This window comes from Cephus cinctus, unplaced genomic scaffold (genome assembly GCF_000341935.2).
Source record: "Cephus cinctus unplaced genomic scaffold, Ccin1 Ccin1_scaffold0863, whole genome shotgun sequence".
NCBI classification, from domain to species: Eukaryota; Metazoa; Arthropoda; class Insecta; order Hymenoptera; family Cephidae; genus Cephus; species Cephus cinctus.
The window spans coordinates 69,309-87,455 of NW_014333447.1; the positions used below are offsets into that span (position 1 = coordinate 69,309).

The following is an 18,147-nucleotide window of genomic DNA, read 5'->3' on the forward strand; positions in this document are numbered from 1 at the left end:
GGGGGGGGGGGGGAAATATTATAGGGGTGGTGATAACTTTCAATTTTTAAAAAATTTTTTCAATCCTTTTTATCTATCTCCAATGTCGACCCTTATAAATATTCGACGAAAATCGACTGCGGATACTGAAAAGCTTGAGGGACGATATAAGGGTGTTGGCACTACTTTTCTATGTACGTATTTCTATGTACTATTATTTTAGTGTACAATTTGACGACCCTGAACAAGTCATAGAATCACCCTCCATAGTATCTTTATAGCTAATACTACTATACTATATATAGAGCTTGAGGCACGATATAAGGGGGTTGTCACTATTTTTCTATGTACGCTTATTAACTTTGTAAATTTTAGTGTACAATTTGACGATCCTTTAACAAGTTATAGAATCACTTTTCATAGTATCTTTATAGCTACTCGTGCGATTACCTGTCAATAAACCGCCATTTATGTTTTTGGTCTATCGGTAATCGGTTATCACGAATGCTAAAGTATATGACAATTTAAGCAAGTTTTTACAATCTGAAGGTATACGTTAAATATAGAAAGTGAATCGCTCGAAGCGATTAGGTATTTTGAAAAATATTTTTAACATTTTTTATATCCTTGATATAAACGGATATATGCACAAAATACAAGTTAAGCTTCATTTTCGACTGCTTTCACTGTACCCGTTAAAAATGAAATTATCCGGGCCTTTTCGTATGACTAATAAAATGGACAAGTGGCCGTGGCCACGTCGTAGGTACTTCGCGGTTTAATCGTAAAGAATAATAAAAGTTTAACGACAGCGTTACAACGTCATTAGACTCCCAGCAGCCTGAATAAAAATAACCAAGGCAATGACGATAAAGGTTCGAAACCCCTATTGCCGCTAATGGCTACAATGCTGGCTGAATGTTGCGGATAATTTAATGTAGGCACATCTCCTCGAATATCTTTTATATCGTACCTTCGCTGTCACTTTGACAAGCAATTTCGAGAAGATAAAAAACTTTTCTGTCAATTTAATTGTTTTTTGTACTATACATACGTTATTTCGAAAACACAACCAAAAATTTGAGCAGATTTCGTCCCTTTGTTTATCGGATGCCAATAGCGCGAGTTTGTTCAAGCCCTTTTAATCATCCCTTCAGCACTTTTTACTTGATGATTTATTTTCACCCTGTAGAGATTTGCACATTGTGAAGTATCATCGATAACCGCTTGGGCTCAATGCCAATATAAGCTTATAAATAAATTTTACGTATAAATGTCCGAGAGTTATGAAAGGTTAAAAGTTAATTTTGCAAAATATATAATTTCAAAAAATCGAAAAAAAAAAGTTTCGAAAAAGCACTCGCAGCGCTCGCACCGAATTGATGAATCGTAATGTAAAAATTAAATTTAATAATAAATCATCAGGAGAGAACGAACGAGAGGCTTGAGTCGGGATGATTTATTATGTAAGAGGACACTGTGGAATTTTTTTAATATATGTGAATCGGGTGTCGATTTATACCAAGAAATAAAAAATACGTAAGAGTGGTTCTCGCGATCCTTCACGTTTATCCTGACCTTCGTTTTCCATGATAATAACGCTAACGTGATATGAAGTCCTATACCTTCGACTCTTCTCTGAATTCGCAGATAGTATCCCGCAAATAGTATACGATGCCATAATCACGCGTTGGACGTTATTTTTGCCAAATTGGAATTTATCGGCATCCTTCTGGGAAATGACAATAAAGTTCCTACAGTTTTTCCGATACAGCTCTCGTACGTCTTGTAAAATATTTGATCATTGCTATGGCTTTCTACTGCGATGCAATTACCATTGCCTGGATGTATGTAATGGCCATATCAATTTATAGGGAAATTTCGAACGTTGGTACACATTACAAATCCATTGTAACTGCTGGTACTGTTGTCTATACTGCCATGGTAGAATCCTTGTCTACGCTGTAAACATAATAACACTAGACGTATCCTTACTGCGATACGGACACTCGGAGATAAGACATAAATTTACCTGAAATATAACGTTGAATTGTCAGATTGCTATTGCATTAAGTATAACGCTGCTTAAACTTTTTTTTTCGTTCGGACGTAAAAATTGGATTTTTGATTAAGCTGCTATTTTATTTTTTTTATCGACAATTGATTACAGTTAATCTACGACTTACGGTGTTAATACCACTTAAGGTTTTTTATACATGGAAAATTCATGGAAATGGGGGTCTTTAATCTTTTAATTACGAGAACCGACGTTTTTTGGGCTTATCCCTGGTACAAGGGGTGGCAACACTTAATCCAAAATAATCCGATAATTTTTTCGGATATATTAGACAATAACTAAATCTTGGTCCACCAAAAATTTCAATACGATTTATCGTGTAGTTTTTGAGATATAACAAATCTGAGTGGCAATATCCACTGTATAGATATACTCAGCCTATAAAACTGAATATATTTAAAATTCAATATCTTAATTTTCGTACGATAAAAAGTTATAATTTTGAAATCGAACTTTGAGGTTATTCTTACATTTTGACTGATTTATTTTCCAACTGAAAATGTTGGATTTCCTTTTCGATAGTTTGCTTAACCTTTGATTCCCTATTAATATTATGATTATTATCCCCGGAGCACCTTTAGGGTATACTCAAGTAAATTAGCGTTCTCTGATCTACTTTATCGACAGGAAAAGAGGCAAGAAAAGCCCGAGATGGCAATTGGAGGAGATTAGAACGGCGAGAGTCATTTACTCAATGAAAAAGGGATGATCGATATAAAATTTTGTCAGATGAAAATTTTGTACAGTTTTTTTTTTTTTCAATAATTTTGATCTCTTGATTTTTCATATATTTATAATGATTTTTTGCTGGAAGTTAATACGCATAATCGTATCTCATATAATACAACGTAAAAGCACTGTATACATATATCAGTGCCTTAGGAGGAATTTCTATTTAAACTGAAATTCTGCATGGGCGTGTTATTAAGAAAAAGAAAGCTCACTGTATAACTTAAATAAAGCTTCACCTACGTCACATTAACAAATCCAGACACAACGGAAGTCCCATAAATACTGATGACTGACTGTTTGTTTCCACGTGTCATTCGACTTGAATGAAAAGCTTTGAGATTACATTTCAAAGTTTTCAAGCTTATATTGAACTTTCAATCTCAAAGTTACTTCTGAACGTCTAACATTACTAGTGAACCAGTGAGCTATCAGAAACTTGTTATAGTACTACGGAACAAGTTTGAAAAGTAACCCTCCCCCCACCGACGTAATTTCTAACGACGATCGAGAAGTTCATTCCCAAGCGACACGATTTCTGACAAAATTGCACAGACCATGGTGAAAGGACCCTCGATAGATCAGAGGAACAAAGAGGGTGACGAAAAAGTATGCACACCCCATATAATATTGAACAGCTATTTTTAATTGGTGTTTAAAAAAAAAAAAATGATTGCATCGTCAATTCCAGGTATTGTGAAAAAATTGAATATTTTTTTCCTGTAGCTTCCACAATTTTTGAAAATCTTTGCCATTCAGTAAATGTACTTCAATTTCCTATCCGCAAGCTTATGCGTCTTTACAGCATCCGATGGGTATCGGAAACACTTGTTGATAACAAGTATACGTTTCAGGGGCGTATATATAGATATTGTCACGATACTATTTTATTACAGATAGATCGTCTAAATTTTTCGAAATCCTTGATTCGATCACGTATAATCTATATTCGCATTGAATTTTTATGATTATACGCTAAACAGCTCGTTAACTCGTTTCGTTAAAAATAAGCCGTAAGATTTGAAAGACTGCTTAAATTTATTTTTATTCCCCTTATATCTCACGTGGACATCTGTTTCCTTCATCACGTTGAATTAAACGGAATTTCCGGCATCCCTGGTGAGAAGAGGGCGATATCTATACGAGGAAGTTGGTCATTTGTTCCAAAAAAAATTTGGCCTCCCAGAGAGCCGTCCTTTCGTGAATGGAATGCGAATCTTCACGTAGTCTACCTAAATCCTACGGGCATCATCAATGAAATTCCTAGGGACTCCAATTCGCTCTCTATAGGGTGACTCGAAAAGTTCCCTCTATAGAATTCAGTGCCAATATTACATTTCATCGCCTGACTTGTCATTGAGACATCTATACGATGTTGACTTTTCCCCTTTTCTCCCCAATTTCATTCTTGTAGCTAGTTTCTTCATTTCTTTTATTGCCGCTCTTAGATTTAGCGCAATCGATGATTTTATCATCCTACATACGTCATCCCGTTGGTTCCCACTAATTTTTTTAATATACTACCTCGCCTCTGCTTGTATTACGTAATTTTGTACACTAATTAAGTTGTTTTTTTCTCCTTTCACAGTGTCACTAATTACTTCGTGGTCAATCTCTCCGTGGCTGATCTTCTCGTCACGATGATTTGTATGCCCATGGCTGTTAGCCAAGCTGTGTCCATCACTTGGGTCTACGGAGAGATCATGTGTAAACTGTTCTTCTATCTACAAGGTGAACCTAAACAAAGATAATTAATTTCATCGGATCAGTAGAATTTGGATTTTTTTTTTTCCACCAGACCATTTGCGAAACTCCGATAATATTTATTAGGCCAAAGTCTCATTTCCTGTTGGTCTGGCATAACGTCCATCTTTAACATGCGATATATTGCGGAACATTTTTCCTCAGGAATTCTTGCCCGAATTCACTTGCTCTTTGTCCTTTGACATTTTACCCCTTTGATTTTCACCCTTTCATTAATATCCTACCCTTACCTCAATACTGATATAATAATACAGATATCTACCCTAATGGCGATTCGTCATTAACCAACGCTAAAAATATGCTGTTGCAGTATTGGTATCCTGTACCACATTGAGGGGACTCTTATACCCTGTAAGCCCTAAGGAATTTGGCCCCTCGATAACGTACCTGTATTTACAGATAAGGACATTCAAATCATAGTGACATTACGATAAAGTAATTGGTTTAGCATTAATCAATATAACAGCTACCTTCCCTACATTGAATTCCTTGTGTGCAATTACATTAGGGTAAATTTCACAAGGACAGAATATAATGGGAATTCCTGAAAGTGTATGATGAAATCAATGATCCGTGCACAGATTAAAATATATATTTTGGATTTGCCTATTCAAATTTTGGATATATCACATGAATGGGTAGTTTTTAAGAATTTTTTTATCTTTGTGCGTTTATTTCTTTTTTTTGCTTTGTCTGACCTTTACCCTAATTTCATTTGCGCCTGGACTTAACCATTCTCCGGACGATTCACTTTGCTGATGAAGCCAAGTTGAAGTGTCGGCACACTTGGCTGTTCGGTGACCTTATCTTCCAGGGTGGACGAAAGTACGAACTGCCCTTACGAGACATCACTTTCTTCTAGTTTAACGTGCTTGGAATAAGGGATGCAGAGACCCCTGTAATATCATAATAAAGTTAAAAGCACGAGACGTTCCCGGGGAAAATGAATGACACTTTTGGCCCACGAGGGAGACTCGGTGCTGGCGTAGAAATATCACTCTCGGAATTTCAAATAAAATCTTACCAAACCACCCTGGCAGATAATACCGCCGACTGAATTTCTTATCATTATTCATGGCGATTAAAATGAATTTCTTGAATTTTTCGTCGCTTCAAAATCACATGGCGCACGGGTACACCGCTTCCGTAAGCACATACTCTCCTCTGCCTCTTATTGCAAAAGAGACGTTTACTTTATTTCGAATTTTTTAACGTCCGTCACTTCCTCTCGTAATCACGACCTTTGACCCGTGGAAATTCTTGGACTGGGGAATGTAACAACTTGTAACGAACCCTATATACGTATATACAATACTGGTAAATAAATTATTTTTGAAAAAATTTCTCCTTATATATGTGCAATATTTTCTACAGGTGTTGCAGTCGCAGCGTCAGTCTTCACCATCACTGCCATGAGCATCGACCGATACTTGGCCATTAGGAGTCCTATAGCCTTTAGGCGGGTTTTCAACAGGCGAAGCACGATCCTAGTAATTGCGGCGCTATGGATCGTGGCACTGAGTATTTTCGCACCGATACTAAAAGCAGTGAGTATTCCGTATCTTTTACGAATAAATATCATAATATATTACTCATTGATTTTACGGGTCATATCGACGATAACAATCAGTTGGAAATAACGCCTGTTTCATTTTTCAATAATGTTTCTTGAGCCCATTGACAATAGATTCAAATCCCTCGAGAATGTTATTTTCCGGATTTTCACTGTCTCACCAGGATATTTTTTTTTTTCTTTAAACTTTCATTCTTATCCCAAAACTGTCAAACGTGTAGATTTTCGTCCCGTTACAATCGAATATACACAAAAGTTCTTTTCAAAGTATAAATGAGCAGCTGCAAACAATTTTCAAAAACACACACGCACGCGCAATGAATCTAACTTATTTTATTGCAAGAATGTCTTTTGACTTGGAGAAGAACATTTTCTTTTCATTTCATTAATGTTTTACCGCCCCTCATATTTTCAGCGAGATCAAGAAAAAGTTACTTCATCCGTTTGGCCAAATTTGTCCATAGACAATTTCACTCTTTATTTGCTGCAATATTGTATTTCTGTGTACCGACGTCGCGTTCCGTATGGTTGAAATGCGATATTAGTTTTATGTTCAAGGTATTCTATTACTTTGTGTATCGTAAGGAGACGGACTCTTCAAGATTGAATTTATCGCCCAGCTTGACTTCAGAACGTAATAGACGATAGGAGGAAATGTGGGCGGACATGCTAAATAACATGACAGTCGCGAGGAATTGTATCCGTCAATATGAATAACGGGTTGATATGGGACTGAGTGATTTTAACGTTCTTAATCTATAGGTTACCCTGCAAAGCCCCATGAAGGATCTAGACAACATAACACTGGGTGGTGATCTAACTGGAGACGACGAAGGCGTCCAGGTCGAGAAACTTGCCTTCTACATTTGCTCTGAAGACTTCAAGCCTTTAGGAATTCACGCCCATATATTTGGCGCCGCCTGCTTCGTCCTAGTTTACGCAATTCCTGGTGAGGATGATAAAGTGACGTATGAGAAAATATTTTGAAAAAATTCTTTAATTAAATTAATATCACAATATACAATGAATCGCGCCAGTCTCACTTCTTTCTGACTTAGTGTATCCATAAAGCCATTTTATTTTACTTTGTCGTTACGTCATTGCAGGCTTCATCGTTATCCTGGCTTACTCGATGATGGGACGAACCCTTTGCGCCAGGAAGCCACCGTTTGACTGCGACAGTATTGAAGGCAGCGCAAGTTCGCAACAGGTTGACTCAAAATATACTTGATTAATTACAAGCGATATGGAATCGATTGACCTTTCGAGAATGATTATAGGGATGATAGGACAGTGGGAGACAGAGAGGTAAGGAGGGTATAGAAGGGGAGTGAAGGATTGCAGCTTTACGATTCATTAGGGTGCATTCACAGTCTACGGCGCTAGTTGTATTCTAAATCAACGTCGGTAATGGGCTAGAAAAACCTTCTACCTCATTGTATAATTGAACGCGTGTAAATTGGGTTTGGGTTAGTCTATTGCTTTAGTTGGGTCGACCCATGTCTTGTGTAGGAATGTCTAAATATTGCTGCGAGCTGTACCGACTAGTGACTCCAGTTTGGTTCTGTGCTGGAGAGACAGTTGCGTTAATTAACGGCTCGTTAGGTCGCATTCACTTGACTAAGAAAGCCTTCTAAGTTCTATTAGCACTGTCACTCTACATAAATATGGTGGAATAAATCGCTTTTCCAACAGTCGGTAACATTGATCTTGTATTAACACTGGATCTCTACGTTGGCATGGAATTATATTGAAGCCTAGTTCTCAGTTGCTCGACGAGTTTCCAAGATTGGTTTCTGTTTAACTTATCGCAAAGTTGAAAGCAGACTTCCCGTGTCTGATTATATTCTGCAACTGAAAAGAATCTCACTGTCTTTTAAATCAGCTGGGAGTAAACTTCTCACAGCATTCAAGTAATTGCATTTTTCTACAGTACAACTTTGTATTTCAATGCTCATTTGAATATGACTCGAAATTTATATTTTATATTTTGAATTAAAAAAAGAAAAGGAAAATCTTTGTCCTCGAATTACAATCTTGTATCTGCACTTCCATTACGTATCTGTAAAAGTGTCGAATTTCTGGAACAATTATTAAATTTCCAATATACCATTTCGTTGATTCGCTGTCAATTAAATTAAATTCACTGTTAGCGATGAAATTCGAATTTACTTTGTTGCCTCGTTAATTCAATCCTCAACTTTCAGGGTTTCCGTTTGGTGCGTGAGAGAAGACGAGTGGCATGGATTCTACTACTACTTGCAGTATTATTTGCGTTATGTTGGCTGCCCTACAATGTTCTGAGATTACTGCTAGATCTAGGAGTTCTCAGTAAGTATAGACCAATAGGACCGTAACAAATAAATATAATTAATATAGCTTAATGGAAAGGTCACGTAAGTTTCTATACGGTAATGGATTTTCAGTCAGTCTTAATGTCCAACAAGTTATTGCCAGGCGATGCAATTATTCCACTTTAAAAGTTTATCAAAAGATTTCTCGTGTCAGTTACTGAACCTGACATTTGTTTTCATCTGATTCCAGGTGAAGGACGAACAATATCGGACGTCCTCTCGTATTGCCTCTTCCTCGGTCATGCGAACAGTGCTTTGAATCCTATTGTATACTGCTTCATGACCCGCAATTTTCGCCGAAGCGTATCCGAAATCCTTTGTCGCAGTCCACACGGGTTGTCGCGCCGGAAACCCCATCGAAAAGTAAGTGTCGACTCCAGTTACAAGACATTAATAATCTCAGAGAGATAGATTGGGTTAGTTCTTGATGGGAAATATGAGGCAGTTAGATGCCGTATAAAGGCTGAACGCTTGACGAGCAAAGGATCAAGAAATCGAGTCAGGTGACAAATGAATTTTGAGGTAATCAATATTTTGGGAAACTTCAAGCTACGTAATACAAGTTTGATAATAGGTTAAAACTTGAAAGTAGCTATTTATTACATTAGTAATAATAATGAGGGTCGTCGAGTGCTTTTGTATTATTTTATTGTTACATAAGTCACATTTTTCTGATCAATCGTGCTTTTAATCGCAATAACGATATATATACAGATAAATAAATGGAATATATTGGGTGAGCCAAACTAAAGCGTGTGACGTTTTTCGAACTTTTACAGTCATCCATCACCCGGCGTTTAATTTACCTAAAACGTGCCAGGGTACAATTTTCTAGTACTTTTTTGCTGAGAGGAGAAACCCCAGGGCTGATGGCCTAGGCAATGATCGAATACCCTTGCTGATCTGCTTCGTGAAAATCTCTGAAACTTCATTAAATCCTGAGAATATAGCCAATTCATGTTTTTTTATTTTTTTGAGAAGGTTGTCTTTGCCTGAATGTAGAGAATTTATTTGATAACGCCTGGTGGTCCAGCAATTCTTTGGATATTGCGCAATTACCTTTCATCTCGTTACAACGCGGCCCAGCTAGCAGCTTCCTAGAATGTCGTGCCTTTGGCAGCTATTGTATTCTATTGGGTTGGCCAGAAAGTAATTGCGCTTTTTTTTTATAATAGATACATGTCTTTAAAAAAAACGCAATGACTTTTTGGCCGATCTAATACAATAAATTGTCAGAGTTTATGAGCAAGACAAATATCTAACTGTACGACTGTTGCCAGGACCATTGTTATATTTTTTCGCAAAAAAAAAAAGAAGTTTTCTAAATAATATTTCTGTTCTTTTACTTGTTACTTATGTTTAAATACCAGGGAAAAAATTTCGACAATGGAAGTGCCACTGCAGAAGAAATTTTTTCGTTCCAACAAATTGTCAGAATATTTTCTCTGACTTCAGCATTCGTTCGCGCGTTATCATAAAGCTTATCATTAATAAAAAATAACTTGAAGTATATATAAGTACTGTTGAAGACTTTTATGTTGCAGGTTACGTTAATTCTTTGAAAAATTCAATAACAATGTCATCTTATAACCATAAAAAAAGCTAAATGCAGATTTTACACTTTCCTTTCACTTTTCCTTTAAATCAGATAAGAGAAACATCTTTGTCCAACAGCCGCCAGTAAAATTCGACAGTTCAACGAAAAGTCCGAAGACAAATTATTTTTGCAAAACTACGAGTCAAACAAATCGTTGAGCGTTTCCCAGTATTAAGGTAACGCACCATTTATTTCCTTTTGTCAACCACAATCTAACGCCTCGTACTTAATTCATGGCAAGATTTTCTTTAACAACAAATACAAGTTTACAGTGTTGAAGTTTTCAAAGAAATCCTGCTTCCCATCTCGGTATCTCACCACGTTACAAGATCCATAGGGATCTCCGCGAGCCAACTTAACCTATTAGGAAAATGAAAAATTACGATAGAAACCATAGACAAATATATCACTCAGTCCTGATCGAAATTGATGCTGTGTGTACAGTGAGTTACAGTCCCAGCCATGAGAATTCCACAGAGCGAATAAATAAACACACTTTTATTTCACTCACGTCTCACCATAACGACTTCCAGTAGCAGACCGGAGAGACCGTGATCTCGTTTTATATATATCCTAACCTGATATCGGCCGCGCTGGATGTAGTTCCTACCTTATCGACCGAGCGTCTACTATACCTGTATACTGAAGTAGGTGAGAAATAAACACACGGCTACGTAATATCTTTGACTGTATATAAATATACGAAACATATCCCATGTCCTGTGCCCCGCGATACTGATATGAAAAAAAATATATCTATATATACCATTTCAATAGATAAACTCCATTTGCAGGTGTTCACGGCAACCAGACTCGCGTGACACCATACCCCAGAAGATTTTCAGTCTATTTACCTCTTGAGCTAACGGTAATACGTCACTTACAGAGGCACCTCAGCTACCTCCTACCCTTACCGTCCCTTCCGTCGTCTTCAAACACAAAATTCACGTTAGATGTACCACCCAATTTATTTACTAGTTCAATGTTCAGTACTCACGAACTCACCGAGAACATAATTTCCCTACTAAAACATACCCAAGAACCGTAACCCGTCTTATCTGATATCTTCGCATCGCGAAAACTTTTTCGCCCTTTTGGTAATCTTTTATTTTCCTCATACCTCGAAAGCAGCATATACGTATGTATGCATTCACCGACGAAACTTTTCCGATGCCTTTTTTTACGTCCCATTCTTTTAACCCAGATTCTTTGAAAGTCACGGTCACTCTCTTTCATCCAATTAATATCATCATCTCTGCGTCCCTACTTTCTGGTGATAGCTGACGCACACGAAAAGCTCTTATAACCAAGTTCCGGGTTCTGCTACTACTTTGGGTATCTAATTATCCAAATCGCTTCGTAATCAAGGTATGATTGATTAAAGCCGTAATTAGCCTCTATAAATAGACTCCTCGGAAAGTTTCAATTTCTGACGAGGTCAGCGCTGGAAAAATGTGATCGTTATTCAGACGATCCCAGTTTACATGGTTGCCTATGGTAACCGTGTATAGTATACGGAAAAGTTAAGGGTTACTAGTCGGGTTAGCAGGAAATCCCAGGATGCCGATCAAGTAAGACTTGCCTTCTGAACGGTAATGGTTCCCGTTTCGTCCCTGGATTTTCGTTCCGATAGTTCGGTGTTGTATCAAATAATTTCAAGTAGCATTTAGAGTGAACTTTCCCAGTTTTTCGATTTTTATTATTGTCTCCCGAACCCAGGACCCCACCGCGTAATAGGTGTCCTTGGGAGACAGCGGTATAACTCAGCTTATACCTGGCGTCCAGTAAATTGAGTATTTCATTAATTATTTCTGGTGGTGCCATTTATTTGTACGATATCGTAGAAATTGGAATAACCTGTGATATTGATTGGCCCTTAATATTTTACTTCATGGACAACATAGATTTTCTTCTAACCTAAATAATAAACGAAAGACAAAACGAAATACTGGAGATGTCCCCTTTAATTAACGAGCATCATCATCCCCTAGTATCGGGTCCAATGTAGCCTAATTTATTTACAACCCTCTGTATTTATTCTCCCTTAGAATCGTACACGCAGATCAGATGCTCAACGGGATATCCACTTTGCTTATTTATTGGATGCGATTCCCACTACGTTTCTCTACCACAGCTACAAATACGTTGTATAATATGTACTAGGTATTACGTGCACTATACACCTACGAGGATACTTTGAGGTTTTAACTCAAATCACAATTTATTAATTATAAAAGTCATACCCCCCTTTAATATTATGGTCCATTCAAATTTTAGCTAAACGAAAGAAAATTCATATGCATCAGTCGTAAAACGTCTTAAACTTGAGCTGACAAATTTATGTAAAATGGAAATTACCAGTCGTTACTTCACGCTGTTCGTGTTACGACGGTAATAATTTTTTATTCATCTATATTAATCTGAAATTTTCTGTGCGGCCCGTTGCGCAATCTTACGAGGATCTATACGATTTTCGTGGCTCTTATTAAATAAGATTTGGACAGAAAGGAGAGTAATCGGGTCGATTAGCTTTGTCGAAAGTGTATAAGGAATGAAACGAAGAAATCGTTATGGAGGTGGCCATAATAGTTGGCGCTTTTGATGGTCGATAATAAAGATTTCTGTATCGTGATACGATGGAGCCATAAACAGTTTTATTTTGCTTTTACGATAAACACACGCGTGGACCCGTCCTGCGAACTTGCGAATAACATGATTTTGCGACTTTGGCCAATTTGCGGATTATTTTGGATAGGTTGCACAAAATATCACGCTAAATTTATACGAGCGAATTAATCGGATAAAGAGAATTTCGTGGGATTACTTGCTCAGACCTTCTATACGATTCTAGAGACCCGTTAACACAGTGGACATTTTGGGACTGTATATAGCTACGCGCTGTTAACCAGGGAGCGACGTGGTCCTCGAAATCCTTGGATTTTTCAGCGACGCTACGAATTATCCAATAAGTAAAATTGTACGTGACGAACTCGCTGTATACTACATATAAATTCTGTCATATCGTAAATCAAATTACGTAAATATTTTTATTTTATTAGTTATCTATCGGACGTTTATTAAAGTCGAAATTGGTATACGGATCTAGATTATACATGTAACTTGAGAAAAAAAATTGTCTATTTCCAGCCTGACGTCCTTTTCCACGTCTAACGCAATTCGCATTGAAATATCCATGAACGAAATTCAAAGTGAGTAACCACGTGGTTCTCTTTGATCTTGCAGAGTTCCACAGGGAAGAGCGGGAAATTCAGTTACCACTTTGATAAATCGAACGAATAATTCACGAAGTGCCTAAAAGTCATGCAGTCCTCGTAGAATACATAAATGTTATTTGAAACCGAGTCAAGTAAATACAGTACAATGGTAGACTTCGGAGTTTAAAAATATCTTAAGAAATTTGATTATCGTGAAAAATGATGTACCTGATGTTACCTAATAAACGAATACGTATATTGATATAGAATTTTTCCAAGGGCTTATCAATTCTCAAAGGTAGGCCTGTTAGACCAGCTCAGGATCTCGATGATGGGTCCAGGTGGGGAGACCTCGGTCCTAGAGTCGAGAACAGTCGGTGCTGTTGGAGTGGGTGTGTTGTGGTTCCAGACTTTGGGGGCGGCTGCGGGCGTCTGCGGCGGCTGCAGCGGAGGGCCCCGTGTCCTGGGCCCGATCCCCGGGGTTCCCACTCCAGGAGAAGCCCACGGAGTACTGGCTCTGCAGAGGACCGCAACGTCGAGCAGCGGCTATGACAGCTTCTACAGCCGGCACAGTCCCCATCGGCGATGCTACATGCTCAAGGCCCTGCCCCTGGCCCAGCAATCTCCCGTCCAGGGAACCTGCCCTCCGGGGACCGGGCCGACGGCGAACGGATGCGCGGGCCCGATTCGCAGTCACAGCAGCCATAGCAGCCACAGCATCCACAGTGCGGCGAGTTCCTCGCATTCGCACAGCCACGTGCACGGGAATGGTAAACAGATCACCACGCAGATCACGGATTCTCGTCGCTACACTTAGAGGACGCCATACTTTTTTTATCTCTACGACGATCTTGTTCGCCCCTTCTTGCAGGAGGCTTCTCAAAGGCAAGGTGGCATTTCCTCCAGTCTCATGGGTCGCCAGTCACCATTTCTGCCACTCCTCGACAAATGGTCACTGTGAATTTTTTTTTTCTTCTCATCTAATTATCACCTACATTCCTCTCGCCTTCGAATTCATTAGACAGTCTTAATAGTTATGACGTAGATTTATTTTTTTATTTTTACCTTTCATCCAGACTTACATGGTTGCCATATCTTTTAAACGTCGATCGACCTTCGTTATTATGCTGTGTGTATATTCCTTGGCATACAATCCCCTAAGACTATATAGACTCCCCACGCCCATAATGTTTCCATTAATTAATTTTCATCCTTTTAGGTCGGGGGGTGGGGATTTGCTGCTCATTAGCATTGTTTGACGCTTAGGCATTTGGGCTAAATCATTGTTTGTCGAAACAAATTTCCTAGTCTAGTACGTTACAGTAAAATAGATAGTACGACATGTGCTATGTTGTAGAAAGGGTGGATATATTGGATCATTTTAGGAACGTTTATCAACGGTACAGGTAATAAAGGGCTGTAATAAAATTTCGCAAGCTCATCCAATGGGAATTTCAAGAAAATTCTTTTTAATCTTACTCGTTATCTTAGGTATCAAGGACTCGTTAAAAAGACACGGATTTAAGAATTGCACGAGCCAATGAGGAAGTACTGTTCAAACAATAAAACTCACCCTTTGGCTTTGATCCTCCAACCTTAAGTTGGTCGTAAAGCCCAAAATAGCCTTTAAAGATTTTCTTTTTTATATCAATCCTCTCTTTCTGTCTCTCTCTTTTTCCTTTTATACTTTTATTTTTATATTCAGATCAATCCACCCTCGATTAAATCACGATATTCATATTTGCAGAATCTCGCCTACACGAAGGTCGTCTACAGGAGTAACCAAAAGTCGCAGCCGTCCACGGGCCAACAACCAATCACGAATCAGCCTGCGACGACCCTTGTCAACTCTGCTCAGACAACCGTCACAAATTATCCCAGAAGGATCCAAGTCTGTCAGAGAGTTTCCTTCGATGACAGATCCGCCAAGACGTGAGCGAGAGAGACGTCGCCAGTACCATGTGCATGGATATCACGAAAGCAGTATTCAAGTGTCAGGAACTTTATTAGAATAAGATAGACAAGTATGCAGATATATGGTTATCTGCTTGTTCAAAAACGAATCTGAACTTTGAAAAATAAAGATATGAGTGATGGGCAGCATTAACGACTGCATAACAAATGATGACGTGTGTGAAAATATTGTTTGCGATAGCGAGCTCTTATCTAAAGTAAAGAAAAGGATATGGAAAAAAAATAAGAGGGAAAGATCGTCCTTGGATGATAATTCCTTTTTTATTTTCCTCCCCTGTATAAACATTATTGTAATATGACAAAACGATGCAAATTGAACGATCTTACGTTTCGCCGCATAAGATTAAGATAAACGACTTTGACAACCAACGGGGATTATCACTCGCTGATCGGGCGGTAAATTGATTTTGAACGAAATTTCATTTACTCTTGTACTCAGATAAACGTCGAATAACAGTCACGTATTGGTAATACAATATAAAATGGCAATTTGGCAAAATTACAGTGACGTATGTCAAATTATGGTTTATAACTGTCATCCCTGAGTATGAAACTGTGACATTGTTGATATGTAAGATTTTATTTTGTGATTGATGGAAAATCAGTGTGTGTGAAAATCTATGAGTGTTCCATGTATTTTCTCTGAGTATATTTATTTAATTTCTTTTTTTTGTTTGTTTTGTAAATATTTATGTATTTAATGGATTCTCGACAGGTCGACGACTGCTCGAGATGAAAATTAAATCAGGATGTACGAAGGAGGTGAACAAAGAGAAATGTGAAGAGGGGGATGCTGTGAGCGCCAGAGCAAAACATTTGACATTAGTTAAATCAAGAATCCTTTCGACGTTTTAATATCGTCCCGTATACGAGATTAAAGGTCATTAGATGAACGACGAGGGAGAAATAAAAAATTACGACTAATGTATAACATAGGGTCAAAGCGAATCGATGTACCTAAAATTGTCTGTAATATTTGTTAAAGGAAGTGCAAGGAAAAACACTGAGAGAGATCGATGTTGTAACGTGATTTGCCTGTATTTTTGAATAAATAATATACGAAATCGAATCGGTCAGATTTAACCATCATTTTTCATGTACGTAGAATTTATATTTTATACTTAATTTTCTCATTGAATCTACAACGTACCTTTGTCATAAATTAAATCATTTTATTTTCAGTTTCCCCATATTCTCGGCTGATGCTTTTCACAAAATTGATACGGATCGCTTCACTTTAAGGAAGTTCGTCGCTGTCAGGCGTGTTAAACCAGAAGGGGATTCATAACTGATTCGCCAAACCTTCTCCCCAAGTCGAATACTTTTCGGAACAGCGAGAACCTTTATTTTCGACGTGTTCTACTTTAGCTAGTGATTCATACAAGAAAATCACTTTCGTTGGCATGCCTACCATTAGAGCCTAACAAATTTGACTTTCAATTACAATTAATACATCTAGAAGTGACATTTGAAACTTTACATAATGGACTAATTGTTACTGATAAATATGGTGTACAATTTTTAACTATGACCAAGCATCCTTTTTAAGGGATCACCCACCGGAATCAATTCTTAATATAATACTGCTTCCAAGCAAATCATTTGATCTGAACGTATATCAGGATCAAGAGATCTCTTCTGAAAATATCCTCCTTATTATTGAGGTTATTTGATTCGCCAGGGACTTTGATATTCCTGTAATGGAAATATTATTTCTGCTCTATGCAATTCTACCGAGGCAATCTCGCTCTATCTCGCTGTCAGTCAGGATCAAAGTCACTTGCAATCACGTAACTCCTTTGACCACATGGACTTTTTATGTGAAGAGAATATATTTGCGATTAAAATAAGAAGAGCATCCTTCGATTTGACTTTGGAAAATATATCATTCGTCATATTCCAATTTTCAATATTCAAATTTTCTTCCACACACAATTCTTAAAAAGAATAAGATACTCGAGTTAGTTTAAAGGGACGACTTGAGGGAAGGGATAAGAGTTATCGGCTATAAGGATCTCGACCAAGCAGAATTGTTAGTTCTCGAATTTGACTATTGTCAAAGCAGTCTGTCTCGAGACACCGATCAGAGTGCCTCGAGCTGCCTCGCGCTCCCGGGTTATTTGTTTATAGTTTTTTTTTAACTGTTCTTCGGAAGTACAGTGCTGTGCTATGGTGCCCACCTGAGTGTTCCCTGGATACAGTTATCGGCTTTCACGGATCAGCTGGACCAGCTCCGGTGAGGATTTCCAATTTATTAATTGGTGAAGGGATTTCGATTTTATAGCTACGGTTCGTTTTCCTACGTTCTCCATAAATTGCTCTCTGTTTCCGGCACTATTTATCTGAAGCTTACTCTACCTCAACCTAGCAGTCGTGCCAGGGTCGTGCATTTCCGTAACCGTGCGTGGCACTTTTTTACGCGACCTTATAAATCCGACAGGATCCGTTAAGCTACCGTCTCTTCTGATACGTTTCGTCAGAGCTCTCGTTTTTTCCGGAGTTGAGACTTTTCCACCTCAACTCCCATGTCATACCGTCTCGTCAGTTTCCGGTGAAACCAGAATCGGCCGGCGCCCGCTTGGCATGCGGATGCATGGTCGAAGGGTGGACGGTCGTAAGTGACGTAGGTTAGCTCTCGGATTTTCATTGTCGGTGTCGGGTTGACAAAATACGTTACATATTATAATTACCGTTTTGACTGTCCCTCTAATTGAACTACTTGCATGGGTTTGTCACCGAATCGAGGATAGCTATAATTGTACACCAATTACTTTAAAAACGGTACTTGCCAAAGTACTGGTAGAACGTTACACTTGAATTACCAGCTAACGAGAATGACTAAAGTCACGTCTCGAAAACTACGACCTTTGAACGTCGGAGAACTT

The 18,147-nt window shown here is 38.2% G+C and overlaps 1 protein-coding gene and 1 long non-coding RNA gene across 4 annotated transcripts in view; one reads left to right on the top strand and one right to left on the bottom strand.

The window, feature by feature from the left end:
• LOC107271020 (orexin receptor type 1) overlaps positions 1-16,455 on the top strand; it is a 31,100-nt gene extending 14,645 nt beyond the window's left edge. For 2 of the 3 annotated variants that reach the window (XM_015746576.2, XM_015746577.2), the window contains 8 exons: positions 4,374-4,516; positions 5,924-6,096; positions 6,885-7,071; positions 7,229-7,332; positions 8,330-8,453; positions 8,667-8,839; positions 13,698-14,058; positions 15,036-15,200. In XM_015746576.2, the coding sequence (XP_015602062.1) occupies positions 4,374-4,516; positions 5,924-6,096; positions 6,885-7,071; positions 7,229-7,332; positions 8,330-8,453; positions 8,667-8,839; positions 13,698-14,058; positions 15,036-15,070 (1,300 nt within the window). In that variant the 3' untranslated portion in view covers positions 15,071-15,200. Of the gene's footprint in view, positions 1-4,373; positions 4,517-5,923; positions 6,097-6,884; positions 7,072-7,228; positions 7,333-8,329; positions 8,454-8,666; positions 8,840-13,697; positions 14,059-15,035 lie in introns of all 3 variants that reach the window. The other variant, XM_015746578.2, reaches the window with a different exon arrangement.
• On the bottom strand, positions 1,866-2,256 carry LOC112494847. The gene is made up of 3 exons (XR_003060731.1): positions 2,166-2,256; positions 2,012-2,069; positions 1,866-1,941 (listed from the first exon to the last, which is right to left on the bottom strand). It is a non-coding gene; the product is annotated as an uncharacterized LOC112494847 (long non-coding RNA).
• Positions 16,456-18,147: the final 1,692 nt, after the last annotated feature.